The sequence below is a fragment of the Gadus macrocephalus genome, chromosome 6, assembly GCF_031168955.1.
Source record: "Gadus macrocephalus chromosome 6, ASM3116895v1".
Lineage (NCBI taxonomy): Eukaryota > Metazoa > Chordata > Actinopteri > Gadiformes > Gadidae > Gadus > Gadus macrocephalus.
Genome location: NC_082387.1, coordinates 11,685,016 through 11,707,923, shown reverse-complemented (window position 1 = coordinate 11,707,923; position 22,908 = coordinate 11,685,016). Strand labels below are relative to the sequence as shown.

At 42.4% G+C, this 22,908-nt stretch overlaps 1 protein-coding gene and 1 long non-coding RNA gene across 3 annotated transcripts; both read left to right on the top strand.

The window, feature by feature from the left end:
• Positions 1-144: 144 nt before the first annotated feature.
• On the top strand, positions 145-10,965 carry atad1a (ATPase family AAA domain containing 1a). 2 transcript variants are annotated; one of them, XM_060054139.1, is made up of 10 exons: positions 145-226; positions 572-772; positions 872-970; positions 1,258-1,378; positions 3,576-3,776; positions 5,052-5,158; positions 5,615-5,704; positions 6,094-6,144; positions 6,707-6,876; positions 8,271-10,965. In XM_060054139.1, exons 2-10 carry the CDS (start codon positions 599-601, stop codon positions 8,398-8,400), a joined length of 1,143 nt encoding a protein of 380 aa, XP_059910122.1. In that variant the 5' UTR covers positions 145-226; positions 572-598; the 3' UTR covers positions 8,401-10,965. The 2 variants fall into 2 exon arrangements, with proteins under 2 accessions (XP_059910122.1, XP_059910121.1); XM_060054138.1 differs by having other exon boundaries at positions 145-230.
• A 788-nt stretch (positions 10,966-11,753) lies between these two features.
• On the top strand, positions 11,754-18,867 carry LOC132459531 (uncharacterized). The gene is made up of 3 exons (XR_009526254.1): positions 11,754-12,192; positions 12,669-18,207; positions 18,242-18,867. It is a non-coding gene; the product is annotated as an uncharacterized LOC132459531 (long non-coding RNA).
• Positions 18,868-22,908: the final 4,041 nt, after the last annotated feature.

Here is a 22,908-nt window from a genome sequence, read left to right as displayed (position 1 = left end):
TCTAATTTATATAGGCCACTCGATTATAAGTCTACCTACAGTTCTGAAATTGAAGGTTTCTAAGACTGTTGAAAAAATGTACAAGTCTGCCATCCAGTGGTTCTTTCGTTGAGCGCAGAGTCGGAACAAAACTCACCAAGGAAATTGCAGCACTTGCTTCCACCCGAGTCACGTTGGTAACCGCACCGACTTTCATGACGATCAAACCGTATTCACCCGGTTGATGGTGTGTAAGTGTTCTTTTGATTTCACAAGCTTTAATGAAAATATTAAATTATATATATACGATTTATCAAGAGTCCAGTGTGTCACGCTATTTGTGTTATATAAATCAGTGTATACGTTTGTGATTTGCAATTGATAACATACATAGTCAGATAGCTAACAACATCCTTTGGCATTGGCATCACTATGATGCTGGTGATGCAAAGTCAAATGCCTAACGGCGCTTCAATCGTTTAAAACATCTGCATAAAACATATATCCAAACAAGCTGGCTGGTCAGGTTAAACCTTGAGATTGATGAAATTCCTAATTGCACCCAAAATATCTGTATCGCTCTTTTCTCTAGTCAATGGACTGACCCTTGCCAAATGAGATGCTGCTGAAAGATCTCCCACGGGAGGCGCTGCTGCGGCCGCTGACCAGGAATGAGGTGGTTGGAATGCTGCTAAGGTTGACCATCTTTGGCGCTGCCACATACTACAGTATCAAATGGGTCATGGAAGCCATGGACCCAACTCAGAAGCAGAAAAACCTGGCCAAGAAAAAGGTTAGCTTTTTTTTTTTTTTAAACAGCAAATGTTATTTTTCGTCTTTGTTGTATTGTTACTCTTTACTGCTCTAAAAAGTGTTGTTTTTGATTTGCTAGGCAGAGCTGCTGATGAAAAGGATTGGTGTGGAGGGAGTCAAACTCACAGAGTATGAGATGAACATCGCGTCACTCCTAGTGGACCCACGATCAATAAAGGTTTGAAAAACACACTTTCATTTTGCACAGGCTATAATACTACTGTAATACTATGTTAAATAAGATGACCGTCTTCCAGCTCATCTTTTTGCCAACTCTATTAGACGGCAATCGTGGTTCACACAGTATGATTGTCACACAACCTGTTGTTGTGGTGTGATAGAGGTCATCACAGTATCTTCTGGACTGGAGACAATGTTTGTGACTCAGTGGAGGGCTTAAGGCACACGCTTCCTGAATTGTCTGAGATCAGCGGAGGTTAGAGGTGTTTTACTTCCTGTCTGCAGGTGACCTGGAGGGACGTAGCAGGGCTGGACGAGGTCATCTATGAGCTGCAGGACACAGTCATCCTCCCGTTCCAGAAGAGACACCTCCTGGCTGGATCCAAGCTCTTCCAGCCACCTAAAGGTACCACAACTGTACTGATAAAGAATCATCGTAGGTTAGTTGTAGATTCTTTATCTTTTCCAGTCTGTGTTGCTGAAGCCGTTTAAAACTAGTGTTTTACATGTGTGGCCTAAATATCGTTTGAGTCATGGCTATGTTGAAATCACCCACTTCTTCTTTATTTTATTAAATGAAATCCAAACTAACAAATATCAGTCTATTAAAGGCTAATACCCACTAGGCGACAAACTCGCTGACTCAGTCGGGGATTGGGGGGCTGGTCGGGACGGAAGTCAGCTCTGTTTATCATGTAGTGTGGGAGGTCTCGTGAGCTATTTGGCCACCCCCGTAGAGTCAGGACGGCAACATTTTATTCCGACTGATTTGATACCGACTCTAGTAGGATGAAACAACCCGTTCCTGTAAACCGATGACTCAGATGTGTGAGTCATCGGTCTCATCGCTAACCTATAATCATTCTTATTAAAACACTAGTCATCGGACCTAACCATAACCCTAACCTAACCCTGTAATTTGAAATGGCTTAAACTGCTGCTTATCTACCAGAGCAGGGATGGGCAACTTTCATGATAAAGAGGGCCACATTTTTCATCATAACCATCGGAGGGCCACATGACTGCACACTTCAACTAAACGTGAGCTGAGAGAAGCTACACAATTTTGAATTGCTACACAATGTATTCTGGTGCATTTTGGGGATGGCCACTACCTAAAAAATCATCCAGAATCATAACCTATGTACGGTATGTTAATTGAACCAACATACATTCATTTCATGTTTTCCATGCTCAAACAGCCACATGAATGGTCAGTATTTTTATCAGTGCAAAGGGCTCACATACATCATCATTCAATGAAGTCAAAAAACTGAAAAACAGTGGCCCAACATTAAGTGCAACAACTCAATGAACTCAAACCCAACAAGCAGTTGTAGTAGTTGTAGTGGCGACTTAAGTGGATATCTTTAATGACTGATATCGCTTCTAAGCAAACTAGACGCATGGGTTTGCCTTCGAATTCTATGAATTCTTCTCATCTTTCTTGACCGAGTTTTCTGTAACTCGATCAATTATTATTATTCTTGTGCGGGCCTGACTGAGTGAGGATGCGGGCCGCACTGAGTGAGGATGCGGGCCGCCAGTTGCCCATCCCTGTACCAGAGCAACAACTCCTACAACCTGCAAAAACACTAGGAATTACTGTGTCTTTCGTTTGAAAGGTTTCAGTATGTCCATATTCCATTTGTACTGTTCATCTTATTTCTCTGTTTTTTTTCTTTCTTTTGAATAATAGAGCTGACATTTTTAGAGGGGAGCATGCCTACAAAAGCACCGCTACATTGATCGAGAAGAACATAAATAATCCTATAAGAATGGAACATAAACTTAAATACACAGAAATATGTTCCAATATCATACTATCCGTACTTACTGGCCTTAGTTTGATTATGTAGGGCGTTCCAATTCAGATCGGGCAAAAATAAGTGTACTGAAAGGACCTGGATGGTGTACTCAAAGAAATCGCTAAGTGTGGATCGATGTACGCTTTTCGTACACAACGGCAGCCATCTTAGCTATGTAGCGTAAGAGGGCGGAGCCAGGCTGAGCCAAAGTCGCCGCATTTTCCGCATAGTCTGCAATAATAGAGTAACTTTGTAGTTTTTATAGCTTTTTATAGCTGCTAGGCGTAAAGAGTTCACCGTTCAAAGCAGTCGTGATCCTAATTTCCGGTTAGTGCACCACGGAGTATTCGATTTGGAGCAACACTGACATCTGAAAATAAGCGCACTTAGTGAGTGCGGATAGTGTACTACGTTTAAGTGAACTCATGGAAGTATGGATATTGGAACACAGCATTTGTTTCTTCATTTGAATCCAAATCAATTAATCCTGGGCAGGTCATCCTCATTCGTGTCTACTTGAGTTTACATGTTCCCTGCTAGATTTGGCAAGGGTTTAAGAGAAGGCACAGAGAATCTGATGGTAGAGTGTTCAGGCGTGGACCCCCCATGTTCCCAATCACCTAGTGTGGACCACTGACCCGACGGCAAGGCAAGACCGTTCGTCAAGACCAGTCTTGTGTGTACAGTGTAGTGCCGAAGGCGGGCCCGACTTTAAAGTTGCCTAGTAGGTAGGAGACTTCATTCAAATAATATGTTTTCATATCTGTTCCATAACTCTTTGAATTTCTCTTCTAGGCGTGCTTTTGTTTGGCCCACCGGGGTGCGGAAAGACTCTGATCGCCAAGGCAACAGCCAAAGCTTCCGGTTGTCAGTTCATCAACCTGCAGCCCTCCACGCTGACGGACAAGTGGTACGGCGAATCACAGAAGCTGACGGCGGCCGTCTTCTCATTGGCGGTGAAAATCCAGCCCTGCATCATCTTCATCGATGAGATCGGTCAGTGTGACTTCATTGTAGGGGTGGGAATCTCTTGGCAACGATTCGATTCTGAAGGGATTATCGATGCATCTCGATGCAACAATTTTTTTAATGTACATTTCCATGCGTGATTTTCAAAAATATATACATGCACCTGGGTTTGCTACTCAGAGTTTTGTGATGATCATTAAAGTCATCAACAGATGAATTAAATTATCTAATATTTCATAAGAGAGAAAGCTTTTGTCACAAATATGACTTTCTATGAACAATTCAATTCAATTCAATTTTATTTGTATAGCCCTTAATCACCATTACAGTCTCAAAGGGCTTAACAGGCCAAATATTTGTATATGAACAATGCAATGATCAATGCAGCTTGCATTATAACACAATATGGAAGCATGCAAAAAATAGGTTTCAGTTTTATTTTCTTTCTAATCTTTCTTTTCTATGTCAAAAGCTGCTCTTGAATTATAAGGAGTTCTTGTGTCTGGCTGTGAGTTTGCACGCATGCTATGCGTAGGCTGAATCGCAATCGTGTCAAGACAAATCAGATTGGCCAATGCACACTGAAGATGAATTCAATCATTTTAAAATTACAAAAATGTATCCCTCTCTGGCGAACAGTGTTGCAGCAAAAAAAAAGAGAAGAAATTTCATTTTTTTTTATTTTTTATTCCGATTATTAATTTATCTGCATCGAGACAGAATCGTTCTAGCGAGAATCGCGATGCATCGAAGAATCGATTATTTTCCCCACCCCTACTTCATTGTGTTGCTAACAGTTGACGTTTAGCATGTTGGCGTATGATGGTCCCATGGCAATGGCTAGCCCAAACTCTAGTAAGCTAAACCGAGTGAGCCATTTTCAGTTTCTCCTGTTATTCAAACAAGAAGAGGAAATTAAATGATATTTGTTGAACCTCAGAACATTTCAAGTCATAATATTCCTGATACATTATGCATCCTTGTCTACAACAGATCAGTAAATCTCCATATTTTCCGTGATCAATGTTCTTTGCTGATTTATTGTATTCATAATACAAGACCAAATACATACCTAATGTCAATATCACTGTGAATGTTTAGAGTAAATGTTTACAAAGTTTGTGGAATTTATATTCATTCATGTAAATAAGTGATCTCTCGCCAAACTTCACTTGCATTCATAATCAAAGTGTCTCTCCAGAAAATGAACAGGACTTCAACTCAGGGTTGAATATGCCTAGCTACACTTCGTAGGCTTTTATTTAGCTTCTAAAGACCATCGCTTGCTTATCTTCGCTTCAGACTCCTTCCTGAGGAACCGCTCAAGCCTGGACCACGAGGCCACAGCCATGATGAAGGCCCAGTTCATGAGCCTGTGGGACGGCCTGGACACTGCTGCCACCAGCCAGGTGAGAGTCTGAATGACCTCAACCAGAACTATAGCCAGCAGCCAGGTGAGAGTCTGAATGACCTCTTTCAGAACTAAAGCCACCAGCCAGGTGAGAGTCTGAATGACCTCAACCAGAACTAAAGCCACCAGCCAGGTGAGAGTCTGAATGACCTAATCCATAAAAAATACCCACTAGGCAGGTGAAAGGATGAACGGCCCCATCCAGAACTATAGCCACTTGCCAGATAATGCAGTGAATATCCACATCCATAGCCGGTAGGGAGTGTTGATGACCTTTTTCAGAAATTTGACCGCTAGGCAGGTTAAAGGCTGAACAACCTCATAGATTAATTTGTCTATGTGCTATGGGGGATGGTTGGTGTATCATTTTCTCTTTAACATTGTGGTCTTTATCTATGGTAGGTGATCCGTGTTGTGTGATTGTTTCGTTAACTCTGTTCTTGCTCTATGCTAGGTGATGGTGATGGGGGCGACCAACAGGCCCCAAGATGTGGACCCAGCAATCCTGCGTCGCATGCCCACCACCTTTCATGTTGGCTTGCCTGTAAGGTCCAACACACAGTATCACTACTAACATTGCTTGTGCTGCTGCTGTTGTGGATTTGCCTTTAGTAAACTAACCTGACCAGCCATGATGGCTTCTTCTCAGGGTTTCCGTGATTTCCGTTATGAGAGATGTGCTACTGACTGATATTTCTCTTCCAAACAAAATGCACTGCTCTTCGAAAGCGCCTAATTTAAAGAAAAATCTATTGAATTCATATTTGGGCTGGAATTAATAGTCCAGACCGTAATCATGTATTTAGCATGATGATGAACATTTATGGTACTTACTTAAATCTCTATTTTGATCAATGTTTGTTAAACAGTCAACCTTTTGTCCAATAATATATGGATGTGGGTCATTACTTTTATCCGTCTGACTTTCCACAGAAAACAAGAGAGAGACAAGAGATCCTGAAGCTCATCTTGGCGGGAGAGAACGTAAGCGCTTGATAGAGTTTGACACTTTTTTGTACTTTTCATAGAAGCCAACGTTAACCTTTTGGTCAATGCGTAGTTGTCTTCATCGCTGTTGCCCATCTTTTAAATGGAAGTGATGACTGAAAAATGCATATCGGCATATAGTGTAATCTCTGCATTTCTCCTTGAAGTAGTTGATCTGGTATTCTTTTGGATCGTTTGTAAGCATGTTGAATTCAGCATTTTTTCTTTAACCCTATTTTAGAAACAACGTCAAATAACCGTTTTTTATCCTTGTGTTCCAAATGCGTTATGGCATCAACGCAATCTATTCAAACGCTTCCAATTTGCATTATAGCCCATCGCAATATTTACTTTTACTCCCGTTATGTCTGGATGATGTGCTCTAAATGTTGTGTATGATTATTAATTGAATCCATCTATTCAATAATGGATCATTTATGATTTATTAATGACTATGTGTTTGCTTTACTTGTTTGCTAAAGCTGTCTGCTAAAAGTGAATCACCTGGTCAAAGTGAGTGATTCGCTCCCCTTCTCTGGGTCTCTCTGTCGCTGTCCAGCTGAGCAACGCCATCAACCTGAAGGAGGTCGCTGAGAAGACGGACGGCTTCTCGGGCAGCGACCTGCGCGAGCTGTGTCGCGACGCGGCCATGTACCGCGTCAGGGACTACGTCCGCAAGGAGCAGATGAGGCAGATCGCCCAGCAGATGCAGGACCAGGAGGAGGAGCGGTAGGTCACGGACGAACAGAGCCGCCGTGTTCTGATGCAGAGGGTCTTTCATTTGATAGAGGCAGGTCGGGATGGGGTTGGGGTCGGATGGTTAGATGTATGGTCGGCATGCTGTACGGGTTAGATTTATGGACGGGGTGGTCTTGGGGTCAGGTGGAGTTGGGGTTATTTTTATGGTCGGCGTGCTGTATGGGTTAGCTTTATGGTCGGGTTGGGGTCAGGTTAGGGACGGGGTGGTGTTGGGGTCGGGTGGTGTTGGGGTTTGTTTTATGGTTGGCGTGCTGTAAAGGTGCGTTCACACCAAAAGACACATTTGTCGCCCGTTCACGTTGTCGCCCGTTCAAGTTTTGTCAGGCGAATTTGCTGCGGTTCACCCCGGACTGCACTGCAGGGAACGGTTGGTCGGTTGAACGCTGATTGGCTGTTATGTTACGTCACTCAGTGGCCACGCTGTTGAGCGCTGATTGGCTGTCATCACGCGAATGTCGCGGCAAGGTTGAAATATTTCAACCTTGCCACACTTTCAAAGTGTGGCGCGCCAAATCAAAACTTCTCGCCGGTTGTCTCTACGTTCACTTTGAATGGGATCGTGTCGCCCCTTCGCGTTTGGTGTGAACGAACCTTAAGGGTTAGTATTATGGTCGGGTTGGTGTTAGGGTTAGTGTTGAGGTCGGGATGTGGTTGTGTAAGGGTTTTGGTCGGGTTAGGGTCGGGTCAGGGTAGGGTTAGTGTCGGATTCGTTTTTGGTTAGTTTCGAGATATTTTGGGGATGATCATTTAGCATTCTAGTTTTAGCGTTTTCACTGACACGGAACAGAAAAAAAAAATTATTAAGTGATTTTTAGTCCAAATTAAATATGATTAATGATACGAACACATGACTTAACATTAGCAAAATGAAGTAAGGGATGTATTTTATTTGGCACAAACCTGATCTCCCAAAAGGCCATATGGTTAAATGTAATAAAGCTCAAGTGTTTCTTTTAACATGGGGCTTTAAATTCCTAAGCTGACACGTCATTATTTATTATTAGGGTGTGTTAGATAGTTATAAAAAAATAAACATTTTGGAAAAATGTACATGAAGTAAACAGGGTTGTCTCAAGTTCGGCAGTTTGTCATTTTGTTTGTGTAGCATGCTTCACAATAGTGCTTTCTTGGTACATATAATTACTGTTTTAAAGATAACTAAGTAGGAAGTAAGGTCAGTGTCAGCTGTTATCCCTTGTTGCTCGGCAACCGCAAACGCATGTGCAAAGAACTGTTTCAAGGAGAAATCAATGAAAAGTCGATCTTTAACACGCACCGATGACCTACAGAGCGTCCTTACGGTGTTAGTCGGGGCTTACGGGTGACGTTCAGAGTGTAACCTGTGTGCGGACTGTGTCCTGCAGGCCTTTGGACGAGGATCACCTGCGTCCCATCACCCAGCTGGACCTCCTCTTCGGCCTGGACAAGATGAGGGAGTCCAAGCAGGCTACAACTATCATGGGCTCCGGCATTGCAGACGTGCCGCTGGACTAAAACGGGCATGTGTGGGTGTGTTTATGACTCAATGTGCGTCTGTGTGCGGTGTGGGTGGGGGATCTCGCCTCATTTATCCACCGTCAATGTTCTGTTAGGCCATGTGTCTTCCTTTAGTATCGTTTATTTAAGCATGGCTCTCCATTGCAAGGGCTGCCAGGGGTCCTTTTTAAGCGTAGACGTTGTGTTCCTCTGTGCTCTTGAGCACTGTGCTGCGTTCTTGGCGGACCTCGATGATGGACGATGTGATAAAAGGCGCCCGAGGAACAGAAGGCACTAGCGAGATAGTATTCTGAACTGGCCATCCCTTGCACTCACACTACCCAGAATGCACTTGTCTGACTCGGGACTTGTCGCGTTTTTTATCTACTCTGTGTTACCTCGCGGTCGGGGGAAAGGATCTCCTATACATCCCTGACTCGCTTTATCTATGTTGGATAGAATCCCTGCAGATAAGGACGTTCAAGTTGCAAAGCCTGTTGTGTTTTGTTCGTCCCCCAGCTAGAATTTGTAAGCGATCCAAAACTCTCTCTGTTTCCTTCAGTGTATACAGCACACCACAGCTAGTGCCACTTTAAAGCTTTTTTATTTTCTTTGTTGTTCTTCCAGAACACAACCTTCCGCTTGTGTCCCATTGAATCGAGCAGCATATTGTGTCAATGTAAGGAAATGGAGTATTGTAATATCTGACAGGCATTCGCCCTGGGATCCAAACGGTTCTTGGAGGGCTTAATACTGTGCTTTAATTCGTGGCGCTGCCCGGATTGATCCAGGAATTAGAGTGCAGCAGGCAGACATTACTGCTTTTCTTTGGTTAATCTTGTCCCAGTGCACATCGACTGATGCGATATCAGCATGTTGCCCTGGCGACACTGTTCCTCTGACGACCTCCTGGGTGCTGCTCGGTTTCAACCTGCTAGATGGAACACCTCCGCACTGGACTTCAAACAGCCAGTGTCTAGCCAGCCAGTGCACTGTACTGAGAACACAAAGCTCTATACCCTTCACAGAGAGCGCATACTAGTTAAATAAATGCATTCGGTTTCGGCATCAGCCAAGGCACTTTGGTTTGAAACAAACAAACACCCCTATGGACTTAGCCTGTACAGGGACTTTCCTTAAGCATGTTTTGGATTCATTTTAGTGTATGCCCTACATTATGGGCACCATGATGAATGTCGTTGAGATATCACTAGCTGTATCATATCATACTTTAGCATAAGAACCTTTCACTGTTGTATTTGCACCGTCACGTCTTCACAGCTGTGAGACGATGAGGCTTGGTTTGTGTAGCTGTTTGTGTGGTTGTTTGCATGACTGTGTTTGTGGGGAAAAAGCTTTTTATTGTTGTATCTATGAGGCCAAAACCTGGGATCTTCTGGGTGATTGTTGGATGTTATTATTTTATGTTTTTACAAACACGCACACGTTAACAAGTGTCTGCTGAAATATGTTTTAAATTATTTACACTTTGATAGTGATTCAGATTTTTTTATACAGATAGAATTAACAATTATATTCTGCATACTATTTTATCTCTGCCATGATGGTTACCATGTGTACTTCATTTCTACCTGCTTGCTATGGACACACACACACGCACACACACACACACACGAGCGACACCAGCGAAATGTAAATTAAGACTTCCATCACAAACTGTAAAACAGAAATTTCAAGAGAACAAAACATTCCTTGCATATCTAATCAATCATTCTATAGTCACTATGGAGTCTATAAACATGTATATACAGACGAAAATGAAATATCTGCAGTATGTTTCAGTAGCCATGCAGTTGCACCTTGTCTATGGATCTATGACCTCTCTGATGGAGCCAACTGTTTCCCTCCATTATCTGAAGGGTCTGTTGTACAGCATCTGCTCTCCCTCGTAGACAGGCCAGTAGGCCACAGGGGGGCGCTGTGTCCCCATGCTCTGAACGATCACACGGTTTTAGCTCAGAATTCCTTAGATTTAAGCAGTTTTTGGGTCTGAAAGGGAATTAAATGCACATTATAAGGATTGTTAGGTCAAAATCCTGAGCAAATATATTTATTAGGGCTGCATTTCAAGCAACTACTATCAACTTCAACTGGGGATTTTTATTTTCGGCATTTGGTTAATTGATTCATAATTGTCATTTAAAGATCAATAATGTCGAAGTCGAAGTTATTCAGAAATTAAGTTTAGGATGAGGAGCAAGAGTTTTGTCAATGACTCATCGACTATCTAAATTCTCAATTAACTGATTACTTTTACTAATTGTTGCAGCAGTAATAAACACCAGTTGTCCTTCAGATCTGCTCACCAGCATCTTGTCAGACCTCATGGTCTTGGTTTCACACACCCCTGCCTCAACATTGACCTTTGTTGTGGTTATCAGTGTGTGGCTTTCACCACACGGTAATGACATTAAGTTAAATCGAAGGTTGTGTCACACTCACATCAGTGACCAAAGGGAAAGACTTCTCCAAGCCTTCACTGGTCTTCTCTTCTGTTATGTATAATATGACAAACATGTATTGCAGAATATAATAAAGGCTTTCTTGCTCTGTATATTTAAATGTCTACATTTACTCACTCACTTGACATTTTTAAAAAATATTTAAGGGTCAATTAATATTCCTTCTAGACAATTATGCCTAATCTGGCACCTCTCCCAGATGGTGTATGAATTTATGTAGGCGTGTGTGTTTCTTGTTGTATTCTTCTCATCAGGAACTCATATATTAAGGTTTTATTCTCTCAAACCGGCAACGTTTTCTCTGTTTTGGGAAATTAACCAAAAAGGGGTCCTTTAAGCCAAATAGTAAACTCGAAGACTGAAGGAACCATTTGCACACAAACTCAGCTTTTGACACGCCAGCAATCGGCTGATGAAAAAAAAAACTGCTTGTTCCTTGTTTTAAATCCCGGCATGGCTGCCGGCCTAGGTCGCTGACTATATAACTCAGCAGGCTTTAATCGGGGCCGTATTAGTTATTACAGAGTAGCCCACATCTATCTCTTCACCTCCCTCACCGTGTTCCCTACTGTCAGTTGTCATCTTTCTCGACGTTCCGGCTGCTGTTTTGCTTGGGTAGTTCGCTTTGTGACCCCTTTTCTGATGCAACATGGAAAATGGTTATTTTTTGATCTCACTGAGATTTTGCGATGACCCTGGGTGGAGTGAGTTGTTGCATCGTAAGCGACTTTTAGAAATCGAGGCTAGAAACATGTCATCATTGAGAGGGAGACACACACACACACACACACACACACACACACACACACACACACACACACACACACACACACACACACACACACACACACACACACACACACACACCTCTGCATGTAGGCCTACTCCTTCCCGTTGACGCCAGTGTGAGCAATACACAATACATGGCAGTATTGTTCCCCAGCCAGATGTTTGAGTGGTATTAACAGTGGCTCAGGCAGTGATGAGGCGCGGAGCTTGAGAGGTTTCCTGCCGGGTGTTGCAGGGCGTTGTGTGTAATCTTTGTCCCCCAGCCGGGTTATTGATTGTTATTCATGAAGCTTCTCTTTTCAATTCAAGAGCGCCTCGTCCCGGTCAATAACCGTGAATGAAGCAACATCGGCCGCCAGTACAGTGCTCGCAGATAGCGGTTGTGGGCGTGGGTAGGGGGCTGGAAGTGCGTCAAAGGACCCTTGCAGAGAGATATACTCAGGCTCCTATTGAAGCCCTCTTTTGTCCAAGAGTTCACAGTCGATAAAACACCTTTCAGCTGCGGTGTGATGGTTTCAACCTTTCATTTGCTATCTAGGTAGGATACCTGCTAATCTATAACAGATTTGATCTTAGTTCCTATTTTTCTTTTGGAGGTTTTTTTCGTACTTGGTTGTTAAACGGCCGTTAATGGTGACCGCCTTCACCGTAGGACACCCTGTTTTTTTTATTGGGTTTTAAGAGCTGCTATATGGACTAATTACAAAAGTGCCTGTTGCATAATCAGCTGCTTAGAAGGAAAACATTGTGTTCTGTTTTATGTAGCTCTCTTTTTAGTTATTTTTTTTATTTTGTTATTGACAAAAAGAAAAAGCGATAAAGGTCATTGTGAATAAATCTTCCTCTTTAGTCCTTTCTTCCTGGCCCGAAGGATTTTCAAGAAGCTTGATGATTAAAAAGAATACGCATACCCTGAATATATAACCATTTATATAATTGTGTCATAAATTGTCTGTTCCTATTTTGTGATATAAATTATATCAACTATTGATTCAATGTCCTTGGCTATTTCAGATTAGATCTCGACTGTGATCTCTGTGAAATCTACATTGGAATTTACCACAAGCTATCTTCTGAAGTGGGTTGATTGTGGAACTAGTTGAACTTCTCTCTTGTTGTGTGCTTAAACAAGGGAACACAGTGCCATCCCTGGCAGCCATGACCTCTCTCCACCTCCACAGAAGCTTCTTATGAAAGAGAGAGAGGAAAAGAGAGAAAGACAGAGTGAAATTGCTTGGGTCATACTCATCAAACAAAGAGGATTTTTGTTTTAATAGGACATGTACCACATTTTCTAGTATGATTGCTCACCTGATGTTATGCCAGTTGTATGGGTCTGTCGATGATGTGTAATATTACACTAATATCTTAATAATCAGAATTTGATTTCTGTGCTGTATCAGTCAGTGTGTGCGTGTGCGTATGAGTATGTACATATGCATATCATTTAAAGTGTGACATTCCATCCAAAAGAACGAGTAGTAAAGTCAGAGAAAGATGTGTGTATCCTGTTTGTGTGAAAGGAGCCTGTTAGTTATTTCTTCTGACTACCAATGGGGGCCGGGCAGTCCAGGGGTTAGGTTGTCTGTCTCCCAGCCAAAAGTTCAACTCGTGTCTATGCTGTACGTCTCGTTGGATAAAGGTGCCTGCTAAATGGCTAAATAGGATTAGTAATTAATACTACAATTTAAAACGCTACCTTTGAAACCTGATGGTATTCCGGATCTGATTGAGCTGGCTGTCGTTGACCTTCATCACATCTCATTCACAAGACTCCTCTCCCTCTGTATCTCCTCAGTGAGACCAGCAGGAGAAGCCCTTCAGATTTAATGTTTATAATGTGAATGAAGTCAAAGTAAAGAGAGAGGCCATTAGACTTCTGTGGCGGAGCCCTGTGTCTTCTTTTTTTTTACCATTGAGTGGTACTTACCCACTCTAAGGGTTCATAGGGCTGTTGACTGCTAGTTGACATCAATACACATGCTCCCATTTATGTATTTACTTTAATTATATAGATCTGTATCGCTGTATATCTTTTATATAAATACACACACACACATTTTATCTGAGATGGGAGATTTGCAGCTTATTCAAATCCAAGTGGACAGAGGAAAGCAGCAAAGCAAATCATAGACGGATAATGATGCGTGATTTAATTAATCAGGCCCGCAGCACGACCGGCAGGGGAAGATGATGGGGCTGATGTGCGGGGAGATAAGAGGAAAATTAATTTACATGGATGTCGCTCAGCTTTACTTAACTCGCGTCGTGCCCGCGTTCTGGCTCGGGAAACAAGTGGGAACAAGGCTGGTATGGTTTTGGCAGCCCACGGACCCGTTTCCGCCCTGACCGCCCGCGACCCTGCCGTGAACTCCCTGTGACCTGAGGATGTCAAATGGAGAGCGCCGTATTAGGACGTCTGGAAGACCCTTCAGGGAACACAGATTTCATGTTAGGGGCTGTATTAGTAAGGCGAGAACTGTTGAATTATTAAAACAATACCAAATCTACCGAAACCACCCACATTTTTTGCCTGCTGCTGCGTTCTTACTCGAGAAGAATGTACTTGTGAGCACTTTGACAGGGGAGTGCTGGGCTGAGTTTCTGAGTAGTGGGTGGGTTGGTGGTATATTTCTGTGGCACATTAATCAATGGTGAAAATAAATTCTGATTCAGAGTGAAAACAGAGGAATAATGTTACAGGAGCCAGGAACCTTCTCGAGCTTCTCAAAATGGACTTGGCATAAAGGAACCAAATCCAAATGATATGCTCATCACTTCATTACTCATTGCTCTTTCTTTGCTCTAAACTAGCAAGTGTTGATGATGATGACAAACATGTGCAAAGTATAATTTGCATAGTAACACATCCCAGATATAGAATCACACTCATCCAGTCATTAATTATGCGTCAAAGGTCAGAGACGAATTCCCGAGATGGATTAATCCAAATTTTAATCGTATTCAATCTGATCATTTTTAAAAACAAGGTCACAGACAATACTGCCAAGTAAACACATTTCAGATTCAAGGAGAAAATAATTGCATGTGAGGATTTTGTAATACATCACATTAATTATTTTCTACCAAGAACCCACCAAGATCACTTGGTTCAATATGTCAGTGCTGGAGGCCTACGTACACCAACTCTGATGAGCGAATCAACGGACGATCCAAGTGTTGGGTGTTCCTCGCTCACTCGTTGAGCGATGGGAGCTAGTTATTATCAGTGTTATGCTTCCTTCTGATGAGTCTAATGCATTGTAGCATCTCCGCTGTGAGGGCTCCCTGAGTGAAGCTGCTTTGCCTCTGGTAATGTTACAGGTCATGCATATCAAAGCTGCTTCCCAGGGCCTTTCCTCTCGGACATAGAAAACTACTGACAGACGTGCTCCTTCACCTGTGTTTGCATTAGATGTGTGATTGATGATAAGATAAAAAAAATAAAATGGGGAATTGAAGAAAGATTTGGAGCGAGTATTTGTTGGCCAATGAATATTCAGTGATATACTTGAAAGGGATCTCGAAACATGGCCCTGAAATGAACGCTCCAGTTGTTTATGACATGGGGCTTCGTCGAATAATCATCCCCTGCCATTTGCAAATGTTTGGGATTATGCGATAAAGGGAAATTCTGGGATTTTTTGTCAGTGTCAAAAGGAGGCTGTGAGGCCTGGAATGGATCCCTGAATACACAAATAAACCTGTCTCATAGGAAGAAGACAAGGTTTATGCTATCTGTGGGTTTAGAATTATGTTTTGTAATCCACAGGAAGGTGGCCCCAAAGACTGTTTATGATGTTTAAGCAGAGGCTTTTGTCTGGCTAGTGTCACACAGTTCTTGGAACGTTTTCTAGGCTTTATAGAAGATACTAATAGATAAATAAAAGGACAACACGTTGTTGTTCTTGAGTAGTCCAACAGAAAATCTGTCTCTATAACCACCGTCCGGAGACAACCGTTTAAAACAAATTAGCCTGCAAATTAAAATAGACTTCAAGCACGGAAAGAACATCCTGTAATGCGCAATTGATATTCCTCAAACCAGCCTGGGATTTGATTTGTGAACCTAAACCCCGGAGCCATTTATGTGGACGCTAAAATTCAATCAGGACTCTAAATTAACGTGCTAATAAAATGAAGGAGTGGGCCTGCGGTTATTGACAGCACAGTATTCACAGGCGAACACCCCCGCTCCAGTGTGTCAGGACTTATATATCCCCTGCAGCCCGCTCGTATTTTTTGATAATTGCACAGTATGTTGTCCATTATCCCTGATGCACAGGTTTTTTGAACAATGGCTGTTCGTCAAAAAGAGTTGCAGGTCAACACACCCCTATTGCTGGCACTATAGTAGTGTGTGTGTTTGACGTATTCCTCCCTGTGGAGGTCATGTATGTAGTACACACATCGCAACTGTTTTGTTTTTCCTCGTTGTACATCCACAGTTTCTGTACTATGATTGTACAATCAACTCCATCAAGTTTTGACAAACGACTGGATTCGCGTTCACGTTTGTCTTAATCCTGGAAATAACAACTCAACAGTTTAAGATGACTCAGTGAATATCGTGTACCCAGATGTATCATGGCTGGTCGATAAAGACATCCTCCTAATCAGCGAGGCAGACGTTAGGATGATTTCCTCTTCTTCTTCTTATTATACTGTATCACAGGTTACAGAACAAGGAGCTGCTGGGCGTGGTGAATATCTGTGCACAGGTGCGTGCTTTGCCTTACACAAGCAAAATTTGCCTTTGAAGTAACTTAATCCTATTGCCCCAAATTTCCTTTTTCCTCAAGCACTATTTGCATTAAGCGTTGGGCTTAGCTGACGTCACACTTTGTCAAAAATGCTGAGTTATGAGCACCGGAGCCTGTGCTTGAGGAGATTGAGGCAGAGGAGCAGAGGTTTTGTATTTCGACACGGGTGATGAGCAGACCACAGCCCAGAGAGTTTCCAATTACAATTTCCTGTCTGCTTTTCAGCTGTGGTGAGATGAACTTAACCTCCTGATGTCGGGGATTATGATAGCAAGGCGGCCACGGCATTCAGAGTAGTCAATGAATGGGAATACTTATGAATGGTCGTGTGCAGCTGGAGAAATGACCGGTTTTCCATCCGATTTCATTTCCTGTTATGTTTCCAATTAATCCATTTCCCTCTCTTGACGCATCTCTGCTTTAGTTTTCTGTCAACCATATGCAATGAGTTTCAATGTCATTGAGTATCTCTGGAACAATACTGATTGTCTTCAACACTTATTCCAGCAGTGAAATCCTTGCACAGATGATTGTGTACTTTTCCCTCTCTTTTTGTGTTCGTTCATTGTGAGATGTGTGACCAAAATGATCCCTGTAATATTTAATGATATTGTTACCATGTCCCTGTCAGGGTATCACTGGTGACCAGGGACCCGGAGCATTGATTTAGCCCGAGGGAGAGCATTATCCGCTACTTCAGATCCTGAGAAGAAGGTCAGCATACCCTAACACAATGCGGAGTACTGCGGAAACCACCGAAAAATGGTGTGATAGATATGCAAGTCGTGGATACAGTTTTACATGGCTACATCCACTTGATTTTAGGTACGATAACCAACGTTTAGCGTGCCATCGCCATTTAGAATTAATGTCAAGGAAGAAAGAGGAACATAACCGCTTTCACTCAAAGCACTGAAACTGAAAGCTCAGCGCAAGGCGTGTGCTGATGTGATTCGTTGCGGCGCTGCTGAGATCCAACATGTCTGCACTGATTTCCTGTTCCTGTTGGAGCGTGGGTGGACACTGCGGAGCTCTTTAAAGCTTGACATTATTTCCACCTCTCTGTGTGTGACTCAACTAAGTGTCCTTGAGAGCTTCAGTGCAGCTTGACAGTTCTGCTGTATAACAGATAGCTTCTCTGGTCCCCCTGCCCTCGGTGCCTAGGCCTGTTTGCATCCATCTCTGTCTCTCCCCGCTCTCGTGCGCTCACTATAGGGTTGGTTAAGTAGTTGTCCTTCACTGCAACTGGTGCTAACAGAACAGAGGCTGCATCATTAGGGCCGCCTGATTATCTATTAATTCTCTCTTTATGCTGCGTCTCTCAGGATGCAGATGTGCTGCAGACACACAGATGAGCGTGGATGGATGATGATTGAAACCGGTAGATGGATTGATAGATGGATGGATGTTTGGGCCGGTGGTTACTTGGATGGATAATCAGACAGAGGGATGGATGGATTCGATGGATGGATTGCAGCAATGGTGCAAACAAAACAGATTAGATGTGTGTTATTTTATTTATTTTGCACTGAGTCACTTAAAAAATAGCAGACAGAGAGCTTTGTGTTCAAGTAAACTAAAGTGATGGTGGTGAACGATGAGTATAATGTGCACAAAGCTAGACTTCCATTAAGATTGAATCAGCAATCAGTACTTAAAAAACGTGTTGCCCCCTTTGAAAGCTTAGAGAGAAAACCAAAAAGCATGTTCATTCAGTTTCTACAATAACACAGTTAGTTCCTGTAGCAGCGGAAATAACGGGCTGTCAGCTTGCCCCTGAGGTTAAAGATGTGACAATGACAGGACTAGCTATTCAAAGAGCAGTTACAATTGAACGGCGGCAATAGATGAAGCGACATGCGCCATAACAGGTTGTTGTGCAATTCCGGTAAAACACACTCAATCGGTAGACTTTAGGGGTCAGGCTTGTGTTGGTGCTCAATACATTTCAGTCCGTCTTTGTTCTTGAAGTTTGAGGGTCCTTAGAAATGCATTCAGGCAGGTGTCAGCCCCTTTCCCTTCAGAGAACGTGCCACTCACGTGTTCTCATGTCTGCCTGTGTTCTCTTGTCATGGTGTCAGTATATGTACAGTATATGTTGTATTTTATTTATATTTTATGTATAACTAATCATTATACATGACATACTTTTATTATGTGTTTTCATGACTGCATAGTGTGTGTGTGCATTCATGTGAATATGTGCAAATGCTTGCTTGTTTATACATGAGTGTGTTTGTGTGTTTACATTAGTGTGTGTGTGTGTGTGTGTGTGTGTGTGTGTGTGTGTGTGCACGCGCGTGCGTGTGTGCGCGTGCGTAAATGGGTATATGTGTGTGTGTTAGTTTATTTGTATGTTCTGCATGTGTCTGTGTGTCTGCGAGTCAGTTTCATTTGCGGCAGCAGAATCCGATATGAGCCCCTTGGAATAAAAGTGTATTCAACATGAGGGTGTCCTGGTAGAGCTCCCAATTATTCTGTCAAGAAGAACAGAGTCAAAATGCAAATCGTCCTCTCCTTTTCCTCGCTGCACTGGGTCTCTAATTGTCTCGCTGGCCTAATAGAGATGGACTGTGTGGGGGTGGTCCTTTGTGTTTGTTTCGGCTTTGATGTCGTACCATTTAAAGCACTGTCACCACTGATAAGGGGAATCAGGGGTTAATACTGCCGAGGTTGGTTATCACTGGTGAACTACATGTGTCAACCTGTGTCATTTGGGTTGTCAGTATTTTCATACTGTATGTGTGTATATATGATTTACATATTTGTATGATAATTCACGCACACAAAACGCTATGATGGTTTTCCATGAGTAACAATCTTTGGGGGTGTTGGAGCAGTCATGGTGATGGGCATGAGGATGGACAGAGGACCATGGATGTTTGGATGGCTGGCATATAAAATCGACTGCTATACTAAATGATGAAACGCTACTATAAAATGCTATTTTTCCTATTTATATGATGTCTGTCTGGTATAATATATATAATTATGTCAGAACGTCCCAGTTCTGGTATCCAGCAATAACCCCATTTCGGTATTTGACACATAATAATATAGTCTAAACTTCTATATTTCAACAATGTTCCACAAATCTTTTATTTATTTTGAGCAATCTGATTTGCTCCTTTTTATTTAGTGGAGGAATCAGATTGGCTGTGTTTTTTGAGTGATCAGATTATTGAAGAGTTCTGCAGTTGTTCAAGGGCTCTGCAGACGTGTCTACATATAAGATATATCGGTATTAGACGTCAAAGTGTATTACACATAAGAGGGGGATTGCAGGAATGACTGTGAGGTTTACTTTTGATTTGATGATTTGGAGTTTATTACGATAAACCCTGTCAGTCGAATCCATACATTCAACAATTTCTAGTTTGTGACAGAGTATATTTTGAAAGGATAAAATCCAATTTCCTTGTCAAAAATGGTTATGGAAGAAAGTGTTTTTTTTCCTAGAGCCTTAGTGTGTGTGTGTGTGTGTGTGTGTGTGTGTGTGTGTGTGTGTGTGTGTGTGTGTGTGTGTGTGTGTGTGTGTGTGTGTGTGCGCATGTACGTGTGTGTGTGCATGTACAGGTGGAGTTTACTTGCAACAGGAAAAGATAGATTATAACCGACACAATATGTTTGTAAGAAGAGCACACTTATAATCGGTAGTCCTTTTTCGTATCACCCTTGCTGTCTGTCTGTATGTGATGAAGCACAAAATACTTAGGCTACTATAGGAAACAGAAAATAAGGTTTTACACTGATAGAAGGCGTACATCTCAAATTCATTCTAATTCAACAGGAGCTAAAAACAATAAAGACACATGTTATTTTGTGAGACTTATCCATTTCATGAACTCATATCTGTCCTATGACTAGTTAAGGCATGGCATATGAGAAAGCACAGACTCAGAGAGTCCTAGCAATATTGGGTGTCTCTACGACCAATACATTGTCCTTTGAATTAAACCAAATAGCCCCTTTTCACACAGGCATCATTGAAGGACAAACACAGGTGTCATTCGTAACATTGGGTCCGGTGGTACTTTTATGTCCCAGGGCAGGGGTTGTATAAGTTAAGATAACACATTGACCATGTGCCCTGTTACAAAAAACCAGCAGACCCATTATTAGTGTTATGAGAAACACCTGTGTTGGTAGGCCACTATGATGACACCAGGCGTGACACCAGGCAACACAGTCTCACTCCCTACTCGTCAAATGTGTGACGCATGGCCAAGGATCCCTGGCGTCAATTTCCGACGAAAAATGGGTACCTTTTTCGTCGTTTTTCAACGCCAGATAGACATTCATGTTAATCCCTCACCGTCGGATATAGACGAAAGGAAATCAATGTCTATCAACGGTGATGCCGTCACGTTATGCAACTATTGTCGATTGATTTGTTTGACAGATTCACCATTAAACGTTTTTCTGATGACATTTCTAGTGAGAAATGTACTTTTTCCTTGAATAATCTTCAGTCAGTGTATGTGTATGATCTTTATTAATCTTTATTATCTGAATGGGAAATGCAATATTTTAGGATCGATTCACTGTTAAACGTGTTTCTAATAACATTTCTAGCGAGAAATATACTTTTTACTTGCATAATCTTCAGTCAGTGATTGTGTCTGATCTTTAGTTTTATAGTTATTAGGAAGATTTAATCGTCTCGCTCGAATGTTTCAACGACGTCAGGTTGCTAGGGACGCTGCTTTCGCTAAACTAGCAGCTCACGTGTTTCCTGCGTTTGTGTTATTAAACCGTTACTTGATGTAACTTTTAATGATATTGTAATAACCACAGGCGAGGTATTGAGCGAAGTAAGCTTGATAGCAGGTTTATTGGATTCCACAATCGGACAGGCAGGCACAGCTCCACCGGAAAACTACAACAACCAAAACTCCCGCCCGGAAAGAAACCCCCGGAACCCCCTCTCAGAAGGCCCGCCCCTTCCTCCCAAACCCTGTGACGTGAAACACGTTTATCTTAGAGCCAACCCAGTCGCCAAAAGCATACGTTGACAGTGTACGTTTTCGTGAACACTGGATTACGTCGCATTTCAACATAAAATAGCGCACACACACACACACACTCCCGCCCGGAAAGAAACCCCCGGAACCCCCTCTCAGAAGGCCCGCCCCTTCCTCCCAAACCCTGTGACGTGAAACACGTTTATCTTAGAGCCAACCCAGTCGCCAAAAGCATACGTTGACAGTGTACGTTTTCGTGAACACTGGATTACGTCGCATTTCAACATAAAATAGCGCGCGCACACACACACACACACACACACACACACACACACACACACAGCTGCTAAAACAACAACTTGGGCTGCTTCTAGGACATTTTGGGTGGATTTTGAACGGTATGTGGGCAGGACGTTTTTTGCAGGCAGGACCTGGCAACCCTGCGCTGTTGCCCGAGGTGCAGAAATGCTCCGGAACAGATCTGGATCCACCATGGCCAAAATAATTGTCATGAATAGCATGAATAGATTCATGCATTATCATTCAACTTGAACATAGTATAGAGTGGTGGAGGGATGACGTATGTTGGCCAACCTGGAAGTGAGCGTCGACCTGGGTTTCCCTTGACAAAAAGTTAACGGGTTTTTCCATTGGATTTTGGATTATTGCAGAAAAATTAGCATCTTTGAAGCACCTCCACAAAAACGGAAAATAAATAAAATAAAAATAACTGTGCTCCAAAGAACGAAATGTAAACCAATGCATTCTGAATGTGAGTGTTTCTCCGATTTTTCCATGCTACACAGAACGAAATGTAAACCCATGCAAATAAAGACTTCATGGTCATAATAATTTAAATATCATTATTCTCCTCAGTGTGTAGGGTGGTATTCTATTTTTTTCAACGGGGCTGCATCCAGTCACTTGACCGTCATGGTTGCTATGGTGGTTGCTATCGACCAGCCCCTCTAAAAACCACGCGGCAAAGGAGCTGCCGTCCATTGTGTTGTTTTTGTCGTATAAAAAGGGTCCGAAAATAGACAGATATTCCAAGGTATCCTTAAAAGGCAGCTTGGATGTTTTTATTTTCTGCAGTTTAGACTTCTGTAACCTATTTTTGAAAGCAAAACACCAAGCTCAATGATTTAACGAGGCAGGGTTATTTGAAACAATTTATAAAATATATATTTGTGAGAGGTCATTCCTTCTCCTGAGTTTACTTCCTATTTATGTCTAGTGTACAACCCTACTGTCCACAAGCATCACCCCCCCCCCCCTCCCCATATGGATTTGGAGAATTGTTGCCACGTCCCAGTGGTGGAGGTATCATATATATGAAAGAGGGCATTCAATTATACTACAATGATCAATTAGGAGGCCGAAGCCCTAAAGGAAGTGATGCAATAGGTGACTGGGTCGACAACATTTAAGTAAACTGTACTTTGAGGTCTCTTATATATCAAAGGGGGTCTCAAAGGACGCATACGCTTCAACCTGTGGCTCCAGCCCTACAGGAAATGACTCAGC